This window comes from Dicentrarchus labrax, unplaced genomic scaffold (genome assembly GCF_905237075.1).
Source record: "Dicentrarchus labrax unplaced genomic scaffold, dlabrax2021, whole genome shotgun sequence".
Taxonomy (NCBI): Eukaryota; Metazoa; Chordata; class Actinopteri; family Moronidae; genus Dicentrarchus; species Dicentrarchus labrax.
The window spans coordinates 19,811,195-19,834,398 of NW_026136710.1; the positions used below are offsets into that span (position 1 = coordinate 19,811,195).

Consider the following 23,204-nt stretch of genomic DNA (forward strand, 5'->3'; position numbering starts at 1 on the left):
GGATTCTTTATGGGCTAAAACGTAAACATAAATAAAGGCATGGTCCTTAATGTTGTTCTATACCACGCCCATATGAGAGGCCAGTAGTGCCTCCTTGTGGCCAGGGACAGCCAGACCCAATAACAGCAGATATCTCTACTTAAACCCACTACCACTCAAATATTCATTCGACGCCTTTGGTTAAATGTTGATGGTTTATTTACATGTATATACACGACAATAAGGGTGCCATAACAAAAACATAAGAACATAAATAAAATTTGGTGCATTTCAACATATACATAATACACAGAATTTCACATCGGGAATTACCTTAAAATGAGGCCTTAAATACATGCAGTACATACACAAGGTAGGATCGAACACATACCAAATACATTACATATTGTACAAATAAACAGCAATGTTCAGGGAAGACGTGTGCACACAACTGACTGCTTGTACAGATCACATTCAGTTCCTCTGCATTATGGTGAGACTGTGAGCTGACTGCAAGTTTTAGAACCAGCTTCTTGCTGCTCAGATTGTTCTCTCACTGATGGATTGACAAGCCAGGCAGCTTGTGGGGGAGGGGGAACTGTGTGAGCAACACTCCCAGCAACAGGCAACAAAGTGAGACAGAAGATAATAAACCTAACCAAATTGTGCTGGCAAGCAATGTCTTCCTCTGGGGGGAAAAGCAACTCCTTAAGCGCCGTTACCCATGACAGTTGCACAAAAAAGGTGCTTAGGGCATTACAGCCTCTTGGTTTCACCCGTTTATTAAATTTACACGTGTTGTGTGTGCACATGTGCATTAAAACATAACTCTGGTATAAATTTTCCTCGTGGCTCATTGTCTACCACTGATTGCACAATGTAAAAAGGCACACCATGTCGAAAGCACACATTTACTGCTCTGACTCTTTGTATTCCTAAAAGTATCAAAAATGTACAACCATAAACCATCCTGATGAAAAGGGGGCTCAGAAAAGGAATATTAGGACTTCATTGGTATTTATTATCTAGTTACAATCTACTTCCATTCAGTCCTCAGATCTAACTAAAGGATCACTGTAGCAACAGGTGCCATTAAGTATGTAGTCTACCTATTATTCTCTTGTATGATTGTTCTAATTCCCAAACCATGCTGCTGTAACAGCGTCCACTCTTTAGAACCTGACTGCAGGGATTTGCTCCCATTCAGCCACAAGAGCATTGGTGAGGTCAAACACTGATGCTGATCAGACCTGGCTCACAGTCAGTGTTTTAGTTCATCCCAAAAGGTGTTGCATGGGGCTGAGCGAGGTGAAGGCTCTGTGCAGGTCTTGTTCTTCCACACCAATGGACCTGGCTTTGTTCAGGAAGGCATTGTCATGTTGAAACAAGACCTTCCCCAAACTGTTGTCTAAAGTATCACTAAGATTTACCTCCATTGGAACTAAGGGGTCAAATAGACAGAGGTCTCCACATACTTTTGGCTATCCAGTGATATTTTATAATTTAGCAATACACAGAATAGACTGTCTGCCTCAGTTTCTCGAATACTGCATTACAACTTAAGCGGGCAATGTTCATTTTGAAGCTATTAGGAACACAAATGATAAAAAACTGGATTCTGGTGAGACCTGGAACATGTGCATGTAAATCTCTCAATTGCTTTTTTGATTTTGTACAAAAAAAGGTGGCAACGAGCCAAAAGAAAAAGGACACCACCGTTATGCTTTAAATCTCTAATGGCAGATGAAGATTGCTCTCTGTTCCTGCGTTGTCGGCAACGTGATAGCACAACCACCGGCTGCCTCTCCTCAGTTGACACGGCATGCTCGTATCATCAGCAGCTGCAGCAGGATGAACAGCGGTGAGACAATGAGGCCGAACCACAGGTCTCTGGCTTGCTCCTGCTCCGCCAGCTTCTGGCACAGCAGAACCTCGCACACCAGCTTCAGGCTGAGCACCGTCAGCACCCAGAGGAGTCGCAGCACCGCAAGACGCTTCTCGTTCTCTTGGTAAAGACGGATGGACACGATGGCAGTGAAGTAGGTGCTGAGGCCGTCGGCAGCAAACAGTGGGACGAACACTAGCCACCAGCTCAGGGTGGGGGTGAACATGTCGGCTCGCAGAGCAACCAGCATGCTGAAGACCAGCAAAGCCAGCAGGTGGAGGAAGAGTTCAAAGGTGGCAAAGCCCAGCCACTGGACCAGTTCCCTCAGGGAGAACAGCATAGCTGAGGACAGCAGGGTCTTCAACCAGGGACGGACTGACAGAGGACGGCCGAGTCACGCACTGGGCAGCCCTGGTTAGGGGTCAGAGTGCTCCAGAGTGAGGGTGGCAGTGAGAAGTCACTGATATTGCCTGAAGAGATGACCCACTTCACTCTTGGCTACATCTTCAACTCCACCCTGAGGAGGATGATGGGGGGGGGGGTGACTGCAGGAAGTGGCTAAAGGAAACATAACATTACAAGAGTTGATATAAAGTGTCACACCTGAAAGAACCAAAGAAGAAAACAACCAGGCATACACCCACACCCTATATGTAACTAAGTGTAGCCAGGGCCCAAATGATACTAGACTAGGGAACAGCTAGTGGAGATAGGCAGTGATTCTATCTGTCTCTATCATTTCATCACGGTGTCAGTCCAACATTAGCCTCACTTAGATATCGGCTCATGGTGGCACACTGACACACAGTATAATAGTAACGTTACAGGTCAAGTCGAGCAACAACTACAACGATGATACAGACTGTAGCCGAGATGCTTGTATTACAATGCAAGCTAACCACAGGCAGCCAGGGATGAAACAGTCTATTTAATAAACACAACGAGCGTATAGACACATACATAATGTATTTTATATTTTACTTTACCTTAATAACAGCCTGCCGTCTTCTCCTCCATCTAGCTGGATGCGAAACTGTCAGTACACAAGGCTAAAGAGCGGTTAGCATCGTAGCTTCGGTTCGGCTATTTCTCTTTTCTCTCGCTTTCTGGGAAGTATCGCGAGAAGGGCAAACCAGGCTTGTATGGTGGCCGAAAAGATGCAAATTGAAAAATCTTTTCCGGTGTTGTTGTCCGCGTGTTTTCCAACAGTCCTACCTCAAATAATCGTCGACGGTGTGTTTTTCTGTAAAACATAGAACCAATATAATAAAATACTTTATTTTAGGCTGTTTCCGTATATACGTTAGTTCCGACTTAATGTAAACTTCACTCCAGTCAGTAGGTGGCGGTAGTGCACCGTCACGTCGCCCGCGAAACGTCGGTTACACAATCAAAGAAAAAAGTGTCCTGAATGAGAAGACAGTGCACATCGACTGAGCGTGTGAGTGCAGAGCAGGAGTCAGAAACTCTCATCGTTACAGGTAAGTACACTGGCTTTATTTCATATGTATGCACTTTTTATTAATGTTTTTGGTTTACAGTCTCTCAGTTTTATGACATTAGTTGCTGCGGGTTGTGTTTAGAACTGGCCACATTCATTAAAGAGTTATTACGAAGGTGTTTTAGCAGCCAAGGTGACAAAACGACATCTTGTAACTTAGCCTGCTCTGGTTAATAGCTGCCGGCGAAAATGCGAAAGAAAAACACTCATATGCCTTTTGAAAGACAGTTAGAGCGGTTATTACTAATGTGTTTTCAAGATATGTCCAATTAAACCTCTATGTAACAGAAACCGGTTGTTATCTTAAAGTTACAGTTTGACTTTTACTGTACTTTTCTTCACATCTGAGGTCGTAAATGAATAGAGATTATATTAATGCAGGGAAGATCAGATCAGATCATGTTAGCATGGCAGATAATAAGTGAGTCTGTTTATCACTTAGTGTTATGTGTCCTGTATTTTCTCTCACTGTTCAGTGTAATCGGTGGCTGTATGTTGTAATTGTGACCTGCCAAATGACTCGTGCAGATAACTCTCAACTGGTACATAACACAAAGACAACATTTCTGTTGGATATTGTTCATGATTATATTGATTATATATCAATATATTAATAATAATAAAAATATTCAAATTTGATTTGATTCTGATGTTCAGAACAAAGTGATCCAAAATGCAATCATTAGTTTGGGCAACACAAATGTGGAAAATCATAAAATGCCATCACAATCTGATTTACTGAGTAAACAAAGTCAGTTAATGACTGATCGCACAGCCTTGTGTTTGTAATTCAAGAAATAATCTTTGTCCAGCTGTGAAAAAATGTCATGGGTGCTCATATGCATGTTGAGACAATGGTGAAGCATTACCCATTAACATAAAAGCTTTTTATTGAATGGAGTTTTAAAACCTGCATCCTGCTCACGCTGCAGTGAGGCAGAGCCAAGCTGCTGTTTGTAGGAGCAGCATCACGCATGCCTGGTCAGTTTTAACGGTGACTGAGCTGATATGAGACACAAGAGTGTGAGAACGGCATTTTGGCTCTGACAAAACAGGACCTGACCCGTTCCCTGTGTTGTTCTCTGTGTTCTGTCACTAATGTACTGACACATTCTCTGTCTCAGGGTAAAGATGCAGACACCAGCGGAATCGATCCTCCACAGCGGCTATTTCCACCCGACACTGCGATACTGGCAGACCTGCGTCACAGATTTAAGACCTGACAATCTCATCTACCCCATCTTTATCACGTAAATGAAACTTCTCTATGTACCACAAAATTACACGAAAGGGCAAATAAATGAAGTGTGCAGGAGCTTGACTGATGTTACAGAGATCAGGGCTCAACAACTGTCAAATGACATTTGAATGTGTTTGCACCAAGAGAAGTGGAGAATAGTGTGATATTTTTTGAAGTTACGCTTCAATGGACTCAATCTTTGTCACTCTCTCCTACAGCGACAGTGCAGATGCAGTGGAGCCCATCGGCAGCCTGCCAGGACAGGCCAGGTAAGACTAATTCATTCTGTCATCTTCATACCATAACTGTAATGTAAAGCACTGCTTTTCTGAGCAAATTACAAAACTTATGTTGACTAAGGGGGATTAAAGTGTGCATTTAAACAAAGACTCTTATGACGCACACACAGTGTCACCCTACAGCTGTGAGTTCACTGAGGGTGTTGTCTTCAGATAAAAGCAGTCAGGCAGGGTGGACCCAAAGCCAAACACTGGACCTGGACCAAGATAAGAAGAGAATCCGTTAGATCTTTGTTCGTCACACAAAAAAACCAAAATGCAAACCCATTTTGTGTCTAAATTGCACACTTCCCTGTTTGAAATGTGATATTTTGTGTCAGTATGTATTAATATATAATTTTCCTGAGAGTTTTTAGTTTTTTTTCCCCCTTCATTAAAACTTGATGAGGAGGATCATTTTCATCGCGATTTTGAGTCTTCCCTGAAAGACCTTTTGGTGTTCTCATGTTTCATTCATGTTGTTTGTATTCCCAATCCACAGATACGGAGTGAACAAGCTGGAGGGCATGTTGCGGCCGCTTGTGGAGAACGGCTTGAAGTGTGTGCTGATTTTTGGTGTCCCTGCAAAAATAGAAAAGGTATATTAAACTAAAAGAAGGGGGAAAAAATTAATCTTTTTTTTTGCCTTGCTTGCTTTCTCTTATCATTCATTTATGTAGCAGCAGTTGGACACCATGTGTCTTTTTTTTCTCTGGTAAATGGGCAAATGTGCAGCTTTCTAATTTACCAAACGTATGTGGACCAGTGGTCATAAAGAAGCGTGTGAAGAAGGTTGTTATAGCAGCAGGTAGAATCATGGCAGTAAACCTGTTTCTGTGCACTGGACACACTGTGATCTTTGTCTTTTCCCGTCAGGATGACAGAGGCTCAGGTGCCGACACAGACGACACGCCGGCTGTACTGGCAGTGAAGAAGATCAGGTCTTTGTTCCCGGAGCTGCTGGTGGCGTGTGACGTCTGCCTGTGTCCCTACACATCACACGGACACTGTGGTCAGTGTCTCCTCTGATGATTTACCTTCTGTACAGAGCAGTGCTAAAAGGACAGAATTAATGTGCAGCACATATTAAGATTTTGGATGTTTTTTTTCTGTTATTTTTCCCTCAGGTATCCTGAACGATGACGGTACTCTGAACAATGACGCCAGCTGCCTGCGCTTGGCAGAAGTGGCGCTGGCCTACGCTCGAGCTGGTAAATCTTGTTTCATGTTTCTAAAGGTTGTTCCTCTTTGTGGAAAACAACAAGCACCACACTTCCTTCTCCTCAGCGAGCCTCTCTTTTTGATTTGAATTATCTATTAAACTTGGGATTGCACCAATTTTGTTAATTTATTTACTTTATTTATTGAGCCTTTATTATCACTTATTTTCAGTTGGTTCATAGAGAGGCTGATATGTCTACATCTACGTTATTTTGGCTAAGAAACTGGAAAAAAATGCTTTTCAGTGCAAGCTTTTTGTGTAAATAAGTAGATTCTAAGAAGAAGAATGTATTATTAGTTTATTTGTGTTCACATTTGAAAGTAGTTTTAAAGGTCCAGTGTGTTTAGGAGGATATATTGACAGAAATGGAGAATAGCATTCTTAGGTATGTTTTCATTACTGTGTTTTTGTTGCCTTAGAATGAGCTGTTTTTATCTACAGAGGGAGCGGGTCCCCTTCCATAGAGTCCGCCATGTTGAACCGCCATGTTTCTACAGTAGCCCAGAACGGTCAAACCAAACATTGGCTTTAGATAGGGTCATTCACGTTTTTTTGCGGCCACCATAGTTATGTTATCTCCTACATGCTTGGAACAGGAGCGTGAGGCGAGGGATTTGCAATCAACAAATACACCATTAAATGCCTATAAATCCTACACACTGTTTCTTTAACCGACAACGTCACAGAGCCAGAGCTGTAATTTATTAACAAAAATAAAACTGTTGAGCAATGAGGAAGGTTACTTTCTACAATTGTATAATTTTGCAATCTTATAGATTGATTTCTTGTATTTCTAGACCACATATTTTAAATCTGACTCATTTAAGACCAATCAAACTAATGGGTTTTTTAAGAAGTCATCCTATAATGACTTACTGGGCGTGTGTTCTGCAGGTTGTCACATCATCGCTCCGTCAGACATGATGGATGGAAGAGTCAGAGCCATAAAACAAGCCCTGATATCCAATGGTTTGGGAAACAAGGTAAAGGACTGTGCAGACATCTGCAGACTAACTGAAGCGTACTTTAAAGGAAGTGATCACGGTCTTACAAAAGCTTGCAATGTGTCAGTCCATTTCTCAATACTTCCTGACAACCTGAAAACCAGCTAGTAATATGCATATTCATTTTCTTTTTAATCATTACATCATTTCCTAAAACAGAATGTAAACGTAAGATGTATTTTAAAGTCGTTTTATAGCATTTTGTCTTTACTCTCTTTCTCCAGGCTTCGGTGCTGAGCTACAGTGCAAAGTTTGCCTCATGTTATTACGGTCCTTTCAGGTGAGTAAATCGCACTACAGCAGTCAATGTAAGATAACCCTATCATACTGTAGCAGTTAGCAACCGTTTCTGTAGTGGTGAAAAAACATTAAAAAAATATTAATATTAGCAGTTTGAGTCAAACTAAACACAATAAACACATAAGCACATAATCTCCCTGTGCCAAACTCCCTTTAAGAAATATTACATTCCAACAATTCCTAATTCCTGTACCAACATGTAACTCTAGAAACACAAGCTGAAGTGCCTCATATGTCCACAGTCTTCTTGTCAATTCGGCATAAATACAACCAGATGTTTAGTCTCCAAGATAATTTTCTGCCGTCAATCTCGCAAAACAGTTGGCAAATGGAAAATCAGGGCTTAAACCGCGTAGTGTGAACTCGACTTGAGCGCTGCAGGTTCAGGTGTTAACAGATCAGTGAAACAGCACTTTGAAGTGCGAATAGACTGAAGCTCCCTGCTGTGTTTGGATACAGAGATGCTGCACAGTCCAAACCTGCGTTTGGTGACAGACGCTGCTATCAGCTGCCTCCTGGAGCCAGAGGACTCGCCCTTCGAGCTGTGGTAAGTTGATGTGTGACGTTTGGGGTTACAGGTGTTAGGTTGAAGCAGCTGTGGAAGATCTTACTCCTGTTCTCTGCTGCAGGAGCGAGACGTGAAAGAAGGAGCTGACATGCTGATGGTGAAACCCGGTCTGCCGTATCTGGACATCGTGAGAGAGGTCAAGGACAAGGTCTGTAACGGAATCAGTTAAGCGTATTTCACAAAATGTCATTTTAAATATCATGGTGCCTTTTTGGAGGAAGTGTCCACATTGTGATAGATATTTCTCACTAGGGCTGCTCGATTATAGAAAAAATCATAATCACGATTATTTGGGTCAAAATTGAAATCACGATTATTCAAACGATTATTTTTTTAAACTTCAGAAACAGGCTGCATTTATGGACATTTGTCAAAGACTTTGCAAGGAAGTCCTCAGTTACACTTTCCTTTCCCCATAAACATTTGTAAGTCTCCGTTTTACATTGACAGTCATAGTGCACTCTTGCAATCTCTACAAAGAGTTCAATTAAATAACACACAAAAGATAAGCCATAGAAAACTATTTGTGTTCTCAAATTATAGTGCACTGCCACAACATTTGAAATTACCTGTAACTGTTACGCGTTACCTGTTCCAACGAAAACAACGTGACTGACTCATGTGCAGTGCATGCTGTGGGGGAGGGACGGAAATACGCATGCGCGAAATAAGCAGACTGTGGCTGTGTCCCAATTCAGGGGCTGCATCCCTGAATTGGGACACAGCTTTTTTCTATACAACGTTGCACAACAGAAAATTAAAAGAAAATCGTTTCCCCCCCGATTTTATTAGTTTTGAGATCGTTTGGCCCCAAAATCGTAATCATGATCAAATTTCGATTAATTGAGCAGCCTTATTTTTCATGTGTCTCTCTTCAGTTCCCCACTCACCCCCTGGCAGTGTACAACGTGTCAGGGGAGTTTGCCATGATGTGGCACGGAGCGCAGGCCGGAGCGTTCGACCTGCGGGCCGCAGTGATGGAGGCCATGACCGCCTTTCGCAGGGCAGGTGAGAGGGGAGAGGAGAGGGGGATTTAACGCTCAGATGACCTGACTAAAGACTGTGTCCACACTAAGTTGGCTAAATTTGAGGTTATCTTAGTCTCTCTGGTTTGGCCTTCCTAAGTCAGCGAGTGGTTTTTGCACTTTAGACAATAGGGAAAGTTCTTGAGAATGTTCTCACAATAGTTTGAATTTTCTAAGACGACTGACATTAAATCAATCCTTCAATTAAGTGCTTATATGTGATTCCAAATAAATAAATCTTTCAATTGTCTGACAACAGAAACATGTAAATAAGAACAAATAAAAAGACATGTAGTATCGTACTTTTAGGCTGCGCTCACGCTGCCAGCCTTGCAGCTCAGTTCTGATTTCTTGTGGCCAATATCAGACACCAGTGAGAATATGCCATGCTCCTAAACTGACCCTCATGGACAAAAGATCAGTAACATGTCACACAATGTCACATGCTGCACATACTGTGGGCCAGTGAAGTCAGTGTTAACGGTTTCATTTAGAAGTTGATCTGCAGTGGAACCTGTGAATTTGTGAGCAGATAACGATGACGTGGAGAAGTGAGCCAAATCTTAATTATGACTTTTTGTGGAGCAATGGCTGCTACTTCTGCGTGAAAGTGTATGTGGAGTTAAAGCAAACACAGACCGGTTACGATTCAACCCCTAAAATGTTGCTTGTCCTTGTCACCCCTCCACTGACTACTTCCAACGCAGCTGAGTGACCAATGCTAGCACAGAATTGTGACGAATGGTGATCTAGAGTGATGCAGAATTCTGATGAAACTATGATTACACTGAAAACACAAAAAAAACACATATGTTAGTGGTAAAATTAGAATTGACAAGATCAGATTCCATATAATTTGTGCGGTTGACACTGTCAGGAAAGAATGCTGTGACTCATATGAGTCACAGCTTTCTTTCCATTCAGGCCATTTTTGCCTGCAGTGTTAACATAGCCTGAGTCAGCTTAAGGTCTCGGTATGTTGAAATAAACTAGATTATACAACTTGCATACGTCTGACTAGAGCTTAATAAAAAAAAATGATTCGTTTTTTCTGACTGGTCACACTTGAAAGTGGTGTGAAAAGCCTGCTGTCTCTGACACAATGATGACAGACAGTGTGTTCTTGATTCATGGTTTTGCACAGCGTTTTACACACGAAGAGTCAAAGAAGTACTTAAGGTATGTGCAGAACAAAAAAAGCAAGGTTAGAACATGCCTGCTATCATACCTCCATACACCTGGCCAATGCCTGACTGAACTGGGTGTGACTGTCAGATTCAGAAACGTACAAAAATGATCGTACACATCCCCCCTGATTCCACTGTGGGAAACTGGGTTTCAGATGGTGTTACACGATTCAAGAAGTGCTGCCATTGAAGCATACTGGGGCTTTTAGGTGTATACGTACTGTACTTCTTGCACTTTGTTCCAGTCAGAACTAGACAGATGGATGGATCATAGTGTGACCTGGTGTATCCCTGCAATTAAACACTCATTCTTGCCACGATAAATCAGTATCAGTTCAGCAATAGATGTAATCTGACTTTATGCTCATAGTTTTCCCTCGCTCTGTGATGCAGGTGCTGACATCATCATCACCTATTACACGCCACAGCTGCTCAGCTGGCTGAAGGAGTAAAGAACCGAGATCTGAGGCCAAAGGACGGGCGGACATAGCGACGGACCTAGAGACAGATCAACAGGCAGACTCCTTTTTAAAAGTATAAAGCTGCTGTTGACTCAGTCACACTAACAAAGAGCACTAAGGGAAATAAAATGTATGAAAGTAAGCAACCTGTTTACTTTTAGGCTTTCATTTTGCCTTTTCTGTTCAGTTTTGAGATAATAATTCAAATAGTATGACACATGTTTATCTGTGTGTCAGGTTGATTTGCAGCAGTGATCAGTTTTAAAGACAACACGCTCTTACTGGGAGGAAATAAAATAATTGTGTGTGTGTGTGTGTGTGTGTGTGTGTGTGTGGAGTTGATGCATGTTGAGTAATGAGTCCCACGGACTTCTTTACCTGTGCGTAGAAATCACAGTTCTGTATTAAAAACCTTTTTAGCATCACCTGTCTGTTATGCAACATCACAGAACAGCAGTTTAAACAACCTGAATCATTTTGTGGGAGTTCAGTGGATCTTGATACTCCTCTTATTCATAAAATACGTAAGTCAATCTTAAAATCTTTGCTGATCTGCACGTCTATAGCTGATTATATTAAACTGAGACCATAAAGTGAAATGGAAATGGAATGTCCCATTAGATTCTGCTCTTGTTTTCTTTACCTCGGTGTGCAGCTTGGGTGATGCTCTCTCTTTGCACACTCTGCACCTTCAGCAACAAGTGTTCTTCAGGGAGTCAAACTGACCTCAAACAGCTCTTTGTTACATCAGTAATACTTATATCTTCTAGTTGGGCCAGGATTTGTTTTCCTAGAGGGTCATACAGACATATAAAGACTCCAGCAGGTGGCGTAGTTTGGCCGTCAAAACTCGTCAAAGCTGAATTAATGAGCAACAGAGTGAACTGTGTTGATCTTTAATCCAGCTTTGAGAATGTAAGTAGTGCTATTAATGATATATTGTAACTAAGTACATTAAATTAAATTGTAGCAGGTCAATATTTGTGTTCTTAAAGTAAATTAAATGGTCGCATTTTGGTCATGCGCGCGCTACCAATCTAATTTGTCTGATCATAACTAAAAGTGATACTCCCTCTGCCATTCTTCTGTCAAGAGGATTTAAAAATGTATTTCTTTTCGCTCAGTTTTCCTTCCAGTGTATAATCTGACATCTTCTTCAAGTAATCCACACAGTGTCATGGATGCCAAACAAAACAAAAACAGCTTTAATGGTATCCTCAAGTTTCTCAGTGATGTTCTCTCATTCACACATGGTTATAATGCTTTGATTAATAATTGATAAAATTGGTGAAATTGTGAGCATGACTTTGCAATGTCAACTTTGCTGCAACATTAAATTACATCATCCATCAATTATTGTGCATTTGGGATATTTATCTTACTGTGGTCATTATAACATGGGTTACCTCATTCTGAGATGGATGTCGTTTTATAACGTTACCACAACACCCGATGTGCAAATATTTCCTTCTTATGCCCAATTTCAGCGACGGCTATGAAAGCGATTAGTGTTCTTAAAGATACTTTCTATTATAAAACCAGAGGAAAGAAACACAGGTGACCAAACAAACGCATTTATGACTTTAGACATTGCTTTGTGAAGACACTATTTTTATACAATGACACACAAATTGTTTGTATTAGAAATGCAGTAGGTAGGCGCATGGGTAATTTCCAGGGAGCTACACCGTGGCGGTTCCAGTGTGCGTATTTAGGAACAGACTTTAAACACCTGTCTCAAACTTGACACTGCAGAGGAAGCGCAAGTATCCTTCATCACCCAGTTATCATAGACCACCTTAATCGCACTGAAAGCTTTATTAGCATATGGATCTATTCTACTTAACTGAATTGAATTGTTATTGTACACACATTAGAAACTGTTGCTGTGCAAACTGTGCAAAGGAATCAGTGCTGTGAGCCTGTCTTTGGTCATCGCTGATGTCAACCAATAGGAGAGAAGTTGACCGCATGACACAACTTGGGGTAAGAGTCACCAGGAAGGCACTCTTTACATTCTTAAGTGAATCAAGGTCTGTGTGTAGAATTTAAGAAATATGAGAAAATGAAGTGATGTTACACTACTCTTGTACAGTGGGTGGCGGTATGCACCCTAAACCTGCCAGAAGAAGAAATGCAGAATAAAAAGAGTGACTCAAAATGAATGGCATAACGAATAACTAACTAGAAATATTATATTAGCTGCACAGCAGTACAATTAGTAATGGAGGTGCGTTTTGTAAGAGGAAGAACTTCTAGCTAAGACATTTGTAAAGATCCACAGTTCAGAAAATTCTATCTTTAAAAGCTAAGCAATACCCTTGCATAAAACCCAGGAGTTGCCTAGATTTACCATTCAATCTATTTGAGTGTCATGTCAAATGTATGGCAGACCTCACCTTGGAAAGATTGGGAGTATCTGTTACGGTAAGTTTGCTCATATGAAAGACGGGACACTTGAAGCAATATTAAGATTGTTTAACGTGATATGGGATACAGCAGGCATAATCCTGTCAATATGGAAGCAGTCAGTTATAGTACCAATAGCCTAATAAAACCAGGTAAAGATTCATCAAATACTCCAAGCTATTGACCCATCGCATTAACAGTTAGGGAAGACCATGCAATGGATGCTAACAGAGAGATAAACCCACTTTCTGGAGAACTATTTTGGCTGTGTTTTTGTAAAGAGAGAGGTGTGATGGACTCTTTATTACTCTCTTAATGTCAGGAATCAGCTCAAACCCATAAAGGAACGGTGCTGTGTTTTTATGTTAAAAAGCATTTGACATGCTGTGGAAAGAGGGACTCCTCATCAAACTTATCAGATTTCCTGTTCGGAAGGACAAGAGAAGTTAAATATTCCAATAACTAATAACTGAAAAGGAACCCAACAGGGAAGTGTGTACAGCCCCACTGTTATTTTAAATAACAATTAATGACATTTTTGAGGTTGAGGTAGATAAAGTGAAATTTAAAAAAAATTAAAAAGAGGTAGATAGAGTGGAAGTTATTTTTTTCATGTTCTGAACAACGAGACTTGAATTGATGTTATACTTAGACTAGTTTAACCGGCAACCGGCGTTGTGTGTGTGTACGGGCAGACCAGTTTAACCTTAACTGACTGTGAGGAATCATGTGGAGCTGGGTCACCTTTGTGATACATTTCCTCAAAAATGAAATTTGGAAGAGCTGAGCAGATGCGGTGGATGCAGCCCACCCCAGCAGGAGGCACCAGTCAATATAAAAGAGAGGTTGAGTGGAATTACAGCAGCCCTGCGTTTAACGCTGTAAGTGACGGTGTGTGACAAATTTCACAGCTGGTTTAAAAAAATCCAGACCAGAAAAGGGACAAAGGCTGATTGCTCTCAGTATTAATCTAAGGTAAGAACAATTGTCATCTCTTTAATTGTATTGCTTGTGTAATGGTTTGCTAAAAGAATTGCCTCTTTCTTTTTCTATGTTTATTATTCTATGCATTAGGCCATTATTAGATTCCTTGTGATGCTGACTCTATCACAAACAAAACCATTGAGGCATTTTAGAGGACATTTTTCAAGTGTCCCACTGAATCCAAGTAGGCTAACAGACATTAGAGTAGAGAAACAAACTTTTTTTGCTATGGCAGCAAAGATTTTGAATCCAAAACGGTACCAGCAGAAACACTGAATTCAAGAAAATCACCTTCTTCTGTGAAAAGTGTGGAGGATTGTAATGTCATAGGTGCTCAAAAAAAGCATGTGCATTAAGAGAAAATGGGGAAGCATTGTCCATTAAAATATAATAATATAGTTTAGTTTTAAAACCTGCAGCCTTTTCACTCTGCAATTAGGCAGAGCCAAGCTGCTGTTTGGAGGAGCAGCATCACACAAACCTGGTCAGTTTTAACGGTTAACTGGTTGAGGCAGACCGCAACCCACCTAGAGCCGAGGTGTGCCCAAGGTTTCTGCCTCTTAAAAATATGTTTTTCCTTGTGCTTCCTTATGGTGGGTCTATGTAAATATTTTTATTAGGATAACAGTCTAGACTGCTCTATTTGAGAACTGTCCTGAGATAACTTTTGTTACAATTTGGCGCTATACAAATAAAATTGAGCTGAGATGGGGCACAAGAGTTCAAAACAGAACCTGACCTGTTCCCTGTGTTGTTCTCTGTGTTTTGTCACTAATGGCATCTTTGTCTTAGGGTAAAGATGCAGACACCAGCGCAATCGATCCTCCACAGCGGCTATTTCCACCCAACACTGCGATACTGGCAGACCTGCGCCGCAGATTTACGACCTGACAATCTCATCTACCCCATCTTTATCAGGTAAATGAAACTTCTCTGTGTACCACAAAATGTGTCCAAATTACATGAAAGGGCAAATAAATTAGGTGTACCAGAGTTTGACTGATGTCGCAGAGATCAGGGCTCAACAATTATCAAATGACTTTTGAATGTGTTTGCACCAAGAGAAGTGGAGAATAGTAGAATGTGTTTGAAGTTACGCTTCAATGGACTCAATCTTTGTCACTCTCTCCTACAGCGACAGTGCAGATGCAGTGGAGCCCATCAGCAGCCTGCCAGGACAGGCCAGGTAAGAGTCATGGCAATGAATTCTAGCCAGCCCGTAACTAAAGGTTTCCGGTTCAAATCTTCACAACAACAACAACAAAACACCTGCTTTTCTAAGCACACTTAGGGTGTTGTCTTCAGATAAAAGCAGTCAGGCAGGTTGGACCAAAAGCCAAACACTGGACCTGGACCAAGATAAGAAGAGAATCCATTAGATCTTTATTCGTCACACAACAAAACTAAAATGCAAACCCATTTTGTGTCTAAATTACAAGACAGAGGCTCTGGACTGCACACAGTTCTTAAAGGTCCTGTTTGAAATGTGACATTGTGTGTCAGTATGTATTAATATATAATTTTCCTGAGAGTTTTTAGTTTTTTTCCCCCTTCATTAAAACTTGATGAGGAGGATCATTTTCATCGCGATTTTGAGTCTTCCCTGAAAGACCTTTTGGTGTTCTCATGTTTCATTCATGTTGTTTGTATTCCCAATCCACAGATACGGAGTGAACAAGCTGGAGGGCATGTTGCGGCCGCTTGTGGAGAACGGCTTGAAGTGTGTGCTGATTTTTGGTGTCCCTGCAAAAATAGAAAAGGTATATTAAACTAAAAGAAGGAAAAACTCACCGTTAACCACTCTGACTGTTTGTGGACCAGTGGTCATAAAGAAGCGTGTGAAGAAGGTTGTTATAGCAGCAGGTAGAATCATGGCAGCAAACCTGTTTCTGTGCACTGGACACACTGTGATCTTTGTCTTTTCCCGTCAGGATGACAGAGGCTCAAGTGCCGACAAAGATGACACGCCGGCTGTACTGGCAGTGAAGAAGATCAGGTCTTTGTTCCCGGAGCTGCTGGTGGCGTGTGACCTCTGCCTGTGTCCCCACACATCACACGGACACTGTGGTCAGTGTCTCCTCTGATGATTTACCTTCTGTACAGAGCAGTGCTAAAAGGACAGAATTAATGTGCAGCACATATTAAGATTTTGGATGTTTTTTCTTCTGTCTTTCCCTCAGGTATCCTGAACGATGACGGTACTTTGAAAAATGACACCACCTGCATATGCTTGGCAGAAGTGGCGCTGGCCTACGCTCGAGCTGGTAAATCTCGTTTCATGTTTCTAAAGGTTGTTCCTCTTTGTGGAAAACAATAAGCACCACACTCTCCTCAGCAAGGCTCTCTTTTTGATTTGAATTATCTATTAAACTTGGAATTGCACGTACATATTTTATTTATTTACATATTTATTGAGCCTTTATTATCCCTTTCAGTCATCCATTGATAAATCTACGGCTTCGTCCAGGAACTGGACAAAAAATGCTTTTCAGTGCAAGCTTTTTGTGTAAATAAGTGGATTCTAAGAAGTAGATTGTATTAGTTTATTTCTGTTGACATTTGAAAGTAGTTTTAAAGGTCCAGTGTGTTTAGGAGGATATATTGGCAGAAATGGAAAATAATATTATTAGTTATGTTTTCATTACTGTGTTTTTGTTGCCTTAGAATGAGCTGTTTTTATCTACAGAGGGAGCGGGTCCCCTTCCATAGAGTCTGCCATGTTGAACCTCCATGTTTCTACAGTAGCCCAGAACGGACAATCAAACTAATCCTTTTTTTAAGATGTCATCCAATAATGACTCACGTGGCATGTGTTCTGCAGGTTGTCACATCATAGCTCCATCTGACATGATGGATGGAAGAGTCAGAGCCATAAAACAAGCCCTGATATCCAATGGTTTGGGAAACAAGGTAAAGGACTGAAAAACTCTGCAGTTTGAAGAAAGTTAAATGTGCAGACAAGAAATAGTCACAGTCTTACAAAAGCGAACAATGTGTCAGTCCATTTCTCAGTACTGTCTGACACCCCTAACACCAAGTAGTAATAGGCATTTTCTTTAAAAAAAAAAAAAAACCCAATCACATTTTAATTTCTTAAAACAGTTGGGCCCTGTAGTTTTAGCAAACTGTTGTAAATGTAAAAAAAAAAGTCGTTTTATAGCATCTTCTCTTACCTCTCCTTCTTCAGGCTTCAGTGCTGAGCTACAGTGCAAAGTTTGCCTCATCTTATTTTGGTCCTTTCAGGTGAGTAAATCCCACTACAGCCTTCAACGTAAGATAACACTATCATACTGTGTGTTTCTGTAGTCGTGACAAAATGTTAAAGAATATTAATATTAAAGGTTTGAATTAAACTAAGGGCTCCCTGTGCCAAACTCTCTTTAAGAAATATTACATATTATCAATTCCTAACGTGTCTGTACCAACATGTAACTCTAGAAACACAAGCTAAAGTGCCTCATACGTCCACAGTCTTCTTGTCAATTCGGCATCAATATTATCCATAAAGATAAAGGTATTCTCCACAAACTTCAGCCTACATTTTGTTACCTCACTCAGCCTCTGTTGTAGCTGTGCTCTTTAAGTGGGAGACTATGGGAATGAAAGGTGGACCGTTTTCAATTATTTAAATTTATCACTAAAATAAGTGATGGTTGGTGGATCAATGCCCAATTGAACACCAGCTGTCACCAAAGTTACTACCTGGTTCGCTGCTTCCTGTCTGGTGCTGGAGAGAAACCTTCATCTGCTCTCACTGGCCAGAGCTCGTTGCATCCGACACAACTAGACTTTTAGCCTGCTAGATATTTTCTGCTGCTTTTCAAGCCAGCCGACACATCGTGAACGACAGTCAAGCCAGCCGACCCAGTTTTTTTGCTGTACGTGATTATAGTAGCTTTATGGTAATAGCGTCTCTGAACTGGTTTCAAAATAAAAGCCCGTCAAAGTGTCAAATATGAGACTAATTACATATGATTTGGGATTTAATTTAAAAGGAAACGGTCTGTTATCAAGACTAATTCCACTTCAGGGTTATAGTATAGGACCCCATAGTGTGACCCAGTAAGTATCAAGACATTCTGATGTATATTTTCAAAATAAAAGCCCACCAAAGATTCAAATATGAGACTAATTACATATGATTTTGGATTCAGTTTAAAAGGAAACGCCCTGTTATCACAGACTAATTCCACTTCAGGGTTATAGTATAGGACCCCATGGTGTGACCCAGTAAGTTTCAAGACATTCTGATAGATGTATATTTTGTAAACCCTATCCATGTAAATATTTCTGATGTACAACATGTTCTATGTATTATTAAGAGTTCTAGTTGTGACATCAAATTATAAATACTTATCTTTTGCATGCCTTTAAAAGCAATTTCTAAATTATATCACTTTGGTAGGCTTTTATTTTGAAACTGTACATCAGAATGTATTGATACTTACTGGGTCACACCATGGGGTCGTGCACTATAACTCTGAAGTGGAATTAGTCTTTGATAACAGGGCGTTTCCTTTTAAATTGAATCCAAAATCATATGTAATTAGTCTCATATTTGACACTTTGACGGGCTTTTATTTTGAAACCAGTTCTGAGACGCTATTACCGTAAAGCTACTATAACCACGTACAGCAAAAAACTGGGTCGGCTGGCTTGACCGCAGTAGCCTTGGCGAGCTCTCTACGAGCCTTCAAGTTGCGGCACTGAACAGTTCACACAACATGCTCCTCCTTACGGGAGCGAACACCAATCTGCCTCTGATCTGCTCGGCTTGAGCGCTGCAGGTTCAGGTGTTAACAGATCAGTGAAACAGCACTTTGAAGTGCGAATAGACTGAAGCTCCCTGCTGTGTTTGGATACAGAGATGCTGCACAGTCCACACCTGCCTTTAGTGACAGACGCTGCTATCAGCTGCCTCCTGGAGCCAGAGGACTCGCCCTTCGAGCTGTGGTAAGTTGATGTGTGACGTTTGGGTTACAGGTGTTAGGTTGAAGCAGCTGTGGAAGATCTTACTCCTGTTCTCTGCTGCAGGAGCGAGACGTGAAAGAAGGAGCTGACATGCTGATGGTGAAACCCGGTCTGCCGTATCTGGACATCGTGAGAGAGGTCAAGGACAAGGTCTGTAACAGAATGAATTAACCTGAACGCATTACTCATGTTTTTAATTTAAGTCTTCTCTTCAATTCAATACCTAAAATTTGGAAAGTTGCCTATAGTCTCCCCTTACTTAAAGGTGGAGACCCCTCAGAGTTGAACAATTACCGTCCAATCTCCAAACTCTAAGTCTTAGCCAAGATCCTTGAATCCCCGGAAAATGTACAGTTACAATGGTTTTTAGTTGATAATAAAATTTTAAGTGATTTTCAGTCTCATTTTCGAACTGGCCATGGTACCATTACTGCTGCTTTGGTTGTGACAAATGACCTCCTTGGTGCCCAGGATAAAAAACAGCATCAGATCTATCCAAGGCTTTTGATTCAGTGGATCAGGAATTGGTGTTGATTAAGCTAGGGAATGCTAGTTTCAGTCCTAACACTGTTTATTGGTTCAAAAATTATTTTGCAGATCGTGTTCGTGTGTGTTCATGCAGAGGGCCATGTATCAGATTTTCCTGAGATAACTAAAGGTCTCCCCAGGTTCCATTTTGACCTGTTTTGTTCTCCATTTTCATAAACGATTTAGCTATGGACATACAAGCAAATATACACTTTTATGCTGATGACACTGTAATTTATACACATATGTTCTTCTAAGTGGTTGCTTTTTAATGTACCCCGGGTTTTGACAGATCTGGGGAAGAGTGTATTTTCTCACAGTGCATCTTGGGCATGGAATAATCTGCAAAAAGATCTGAAATTAGACACACTTATATCCATTGATAAATCAAAGCGCATCATAAAGAATATGGTGATGGAGGCGTGTGGTAGTTTTTCTTGAAAAGCCTTTGTATTTGTATAGTTTGGGTTTTATTGTTATTATGTTGTGTTGTATCTTAATATGTTATGATTTTGTACGGCTGCTACCTTGGCCAGGTCAGGGAATTTTTTTATCTCAATGGGAATTCCTGGTTAAAAAAAAAAAAAGAAAAAGCATATTTCACAAAATGTCATTTTTAAATATTATTGTGCCCACATTATGATAAATATTTCTCACCTGTCTCTTCACTTTCCCTCTCACCCCCTGGCAGTGTACAACGTGTCCGGGGAGTTTGCCATGATGTGGCACAGAGCACAGGCTGGAGCGTTCACCCTGCGGGACGCTGTGATGGAGGCCATGACCTCCATCCGCAGGGCAGGTGAGAGGGTTTGAAGATTTGAAGTTATCTCTCTGGTTTGGCCTTCCTTCCGCACTAAGTTAGTGTTCTTAAGAGTGTTTTTTTCACTTTAGACAATGGGGAAAGTGGAACTGTTCTCACTTTTGTCATAAACCTCTATTACTATTTATTTTCTAAGACGACTGACATTAAATACTCCTTTAATTGTCTGACAACAGAAACAGAAACATATAAATAAGAACAAATAGATAAAAAGACATGGAGTATTTTACATTTAGGCTGCGTTCATGCTGCCAGCCTTGGGGCTCAATTCGGATTTATTGCTCAGATTCTTTTTTTTTCTTTCTTTTTTTTTTTTAAGAGTGATGTAGAAGTCACATGAATTCTGATATGATATGTTCACACCGAAGTTGCAATGCAAAAAATGAGACCTGTATCTGATTTGGACCACATATGATAGTGGCAAAAAAGAACAGATTCAATGGGATTAGTGCTGTTCACACTGTCACAAAAAAAACTTCTTGAAGGCATTCATGGTTTTACAGTGTTGACACGTTAAAAGTCTAAAAAACTAGGCTAAAACCCAGTCTGCTATCATACCTCTATCTGGCCAATGCCTGATTGAACTGGGTGTGACTGTCAGATTCAGAAACGTACAAAAATGATCGTACACATCCCCCCTGATTCCACTGTGGGAAACTGGGTTTCAGATGGTGTTAGACGATTCAAGAAGTGCTGCCATTGAAGCATACTGGGGCTTTTAGGTGTATACGTACTGTACTTCTTGCACTTTGTTCCAGTCAGAACTAGACAGATGGATGGATCATAGTGTGACCTGGTGTATCCCTGCAATTAAACACTCATTCTTGCCACGATAAATCAGTATCAGTTCAGCAATAGATGTAATCTGACTTTATGCTCATAGTTTTCCCTCGCTCTGTGATGCAGGTGCTGACATCATCATCAGCTATTACACGCCACAGCTGCTCAGGTGGTTGAAGAAGTAAAGAACCGAGATCTGAGGCCAAAGAATGGGCGGACATAGCGACGGACCTAGAGACAGATCAACAGGCAGACTCCTTTTTAAAAGTATAAAGCTGCTGTTGACTCAGTCACACTAACAAAGAGCACTGAGGGAAATAAAATGTATGAAAGCAAGCTTATGTTTATCTGTGTGTCAGGTTGATTTGCAGCAGTGATCAGTTTTAAAGAGAGTCCTGTATACAAGTTATATTTCTGTTGAAGCTTTTGAAGGGCTAATGTAGGAAAATATGGTGAGAGAAATGACATAAAATTGAAAAAGAAGTAAACTAATAAATATTCTATTATATATCAAGTGTGCCAAGTTAAGTATGGGAGCTCCTCTGAAGTAGTAAAAAAAAAATATTTAAAAAAAAGATCTTAACAGAGAGTTCAACCATATGGGAAAATGGTGCTAAATTTGGGCATAAACAAACGTCATCACTTGTAAAAATTATAATATTGGTTCTGATTCATCAAAAATGTCAGTGTTGGGAAAACAGTGGGTGGTGATTTGGCAAAGGAGGAGCGTCTATACAATATATAATAGGGTGATGGATGTAGAAAAGTTTTCTGGTGTGTTGACTCCAATAAAACTCTTATGCATCAGCTTCTGTGGACTGTTTTTTAGTAACTGTCGCCATGATTTCCAGACCTTTTTCGGGCCCAGGTTTGAATATTTTTTACCCGACACTAATATGAAGCTGAACACTGAGAATGTAAACGTTGACAATCTTGTTGGTGTTGGTAATGTCTCCTTTGTGTCATCGGGATCAGCGTGAAATGATCATCTCTCTTAACTAATGTGATTATGGAATGTATATTGGTAGGAGTTGTGGCCACACAAATGTCTGATATACAGTGCATCCAGAAAGTATTCACAGTGCTTTACTTTTTCCACATTTTCTTATGTTACAGCCTTATTCCAAAATAGATTACATTCATTTTCCCCTCAAAATTCTACACACAATACTCCATAATGACAATGTGAAAAAAGTTTTTTTGATTGATTGGAGTTCACCTTAGGTAAATTCAGTTGATTGGACATGATTTTGAAAGGCACGCATCAGTCTATATAAGGTCCCACAGTTGACAGTGCATGTCAGAGCACAAACCAAGCCATGAAGTCCAAGGAATTGTCTGCAGACCTCTGAGACAGGATTGTAGAATTTTGAGGAAAAAAATGAATTTAATCCATCTAAGTATAAGGCTGTAACATAACAAAATGTGGAAAAAGTGAAGCGCTGTGAATACTTTCCGGATGCACTGTATGTCTGTCAACCCCCAACATGCTTTTACTGAGAGGAAATAAAATAATTCATCCAGAGCTACAAGAGTGTGTGTTATATAGAGTTGATGCATGTTGAGTAATGAGTCCCACGGACTTCTTTACCTGTGCGTCGAAATCCTAGTGCTGTATTAGAAACCTTTTTAGCATCACCTGTCTGTTATGCAACATCACAGAACAGCAGTTTAAACAACCTGAATCATTTTGTGGGATCTTGATACTCCTCTTGTTCAAGAAGTAAGAAAATCTTTGCTCATATGCACGTCTATGGCTGTTTAAAAACTGAAACCATAAAGTGAAATGGAAATGGAATGTCCCATTAGATTCTGCTCTTGTTTTCTTTACCTCGGTGTGCAGCTTAGGTGATCCTTTCTCTTTGCACACTCTGCACCTTCAGCAACAAGTGTTCTTCAGGGAGACCTTAAACTGACCTCAAACAGCTCCTTGTTACAGCAGTAATACACCAATATCTTCCAGTTGGGCCAGGATTTGTTTTCCTAGAGAGGGTCATACAGACATATAAAGACTCCAGCAGGTGACGTAGTTTGGCCCTCAAAACTCGATCAAAGCTGAATC

At 40.6% G+C, this 23,204-nt stretch overlaps 2 protein-coding genes across 6 annotated transcripts; one reads left to right on the forward strand and one right to left on the reverse strand.

Moving 5' to 3' along the window:
* Positions 1-175: 175 nt before the first annotated feature.
* Positions 176-3,085, reverse strand: tmem203 (transmembrane protein 203). Of its 2 annotated transcripts, none has more exons than XM_051411706.1 (2): positions 2,851-3,085; positions 176-2,381 (listed from the first exon to the last, which is right to left on the reverse strand). In XM_051411706.1, the coding sequence occupies exon 2, from the start codon at positions 2,202-2,204 to the stop codon at positions 1,788-1,790; it is 417 nt and encodes a 138-aa protein (XP_051267666.1). In that variant the 5' UTR covers positions 2,205-2,381; positions 2,851-3,085; the 3' UTR covers positions 176-1,787. The 2 variants fall into 2 exon arrangements, with proteins under 2 accessions (XP_051267666.1, XP_051267665.1); XM_051411705.1 differs by having other exon boundaries at positions 176-2,422.
* A 105-nt stretch (positions 3,086-3,190) lies between these two features.
* On the forward strand, positions 3,191-21,949 carry alad (aminolevulinate dehydratase). Of its 4 annotated transcripts, none has more exons than XM_051411696.1 (12): positions 3,191-3,345; positions 4,490-4,615; positions 4,824-4,874; positions 5,386-5,482; positions 5,760-5,895; positions 6,011-6,094; positions 7,000-7,088; positions 7,334-7,389; positions 7,869-7,956; positions 8,039-8,125; positions 8,856-8,985; positions 21,269-21,949. In XM_051411696.1, the coding sequence occupies exons 2-12, from the start codon at positions 4,497-4,499 to the stop codon at positions 21,325-21,327; spliced, it is 996 nt and encodes a 331-aa protein (XP_051267656.1). In that variant the 5' UTR covers positions 3,191-3,345; positions 4,490-4,496; the 3' UTR covers positions 21,328-21,949. The 4 variants fall into 4 exon arrangements, with proteins under 4 accessions (XP_051267656.1, XP_051267659.1, XP_051267655.1 ...); XM_051411695.1 differs by lacking the exon at positions 21,269-21,949 and adding an exon at positions 10,583-12,003 and having other exon boundaries at positions 3,192-3,345; XM_051411699.1 differs by lacking the exons at positions 7,869-7,956; positions 8,039-8,125; positions 8,856-8,985; positions 21,269-21,949 and adding exons at positions 18,909-18,996; positions 19,078-19,200.
* Positions 21,950-23,204: the final 1,255 nt, after the last annotated feature.

Excerpts from the sequence above, each read along its gene's own strand:
- tmem203 (XM_051411706.1), bottom strand. The coding sequence starts at position 2,204 with ATGCTGTTCTCCCTGAGGGAACTGGTCCAGTGGCTGGGCTTTGCCACC.
- alad (XM_051411696.1), top strand. The coding sequence starts at position 4,497 with ATGCAGACACCAGCGGAATCGATCCTCCACAGCGGCTATTTCCACCCG. Across the intron at positions 4,616-4,823 it reads ATCTACCCCATCTTTATCAC|CGACAGTGCAGATGCAGTGG; the intron begins GTAAATGAAACT and ends TCTCTCCTACAG. Across the intron at positions 7,957-8,038 it reads GACTCGCCCTTCGAGCTGTG|GAGCGAGACGTGAAAGAAGG; the intron begins GTAAGTTGATGT and ends TCTCTGCTGCAG.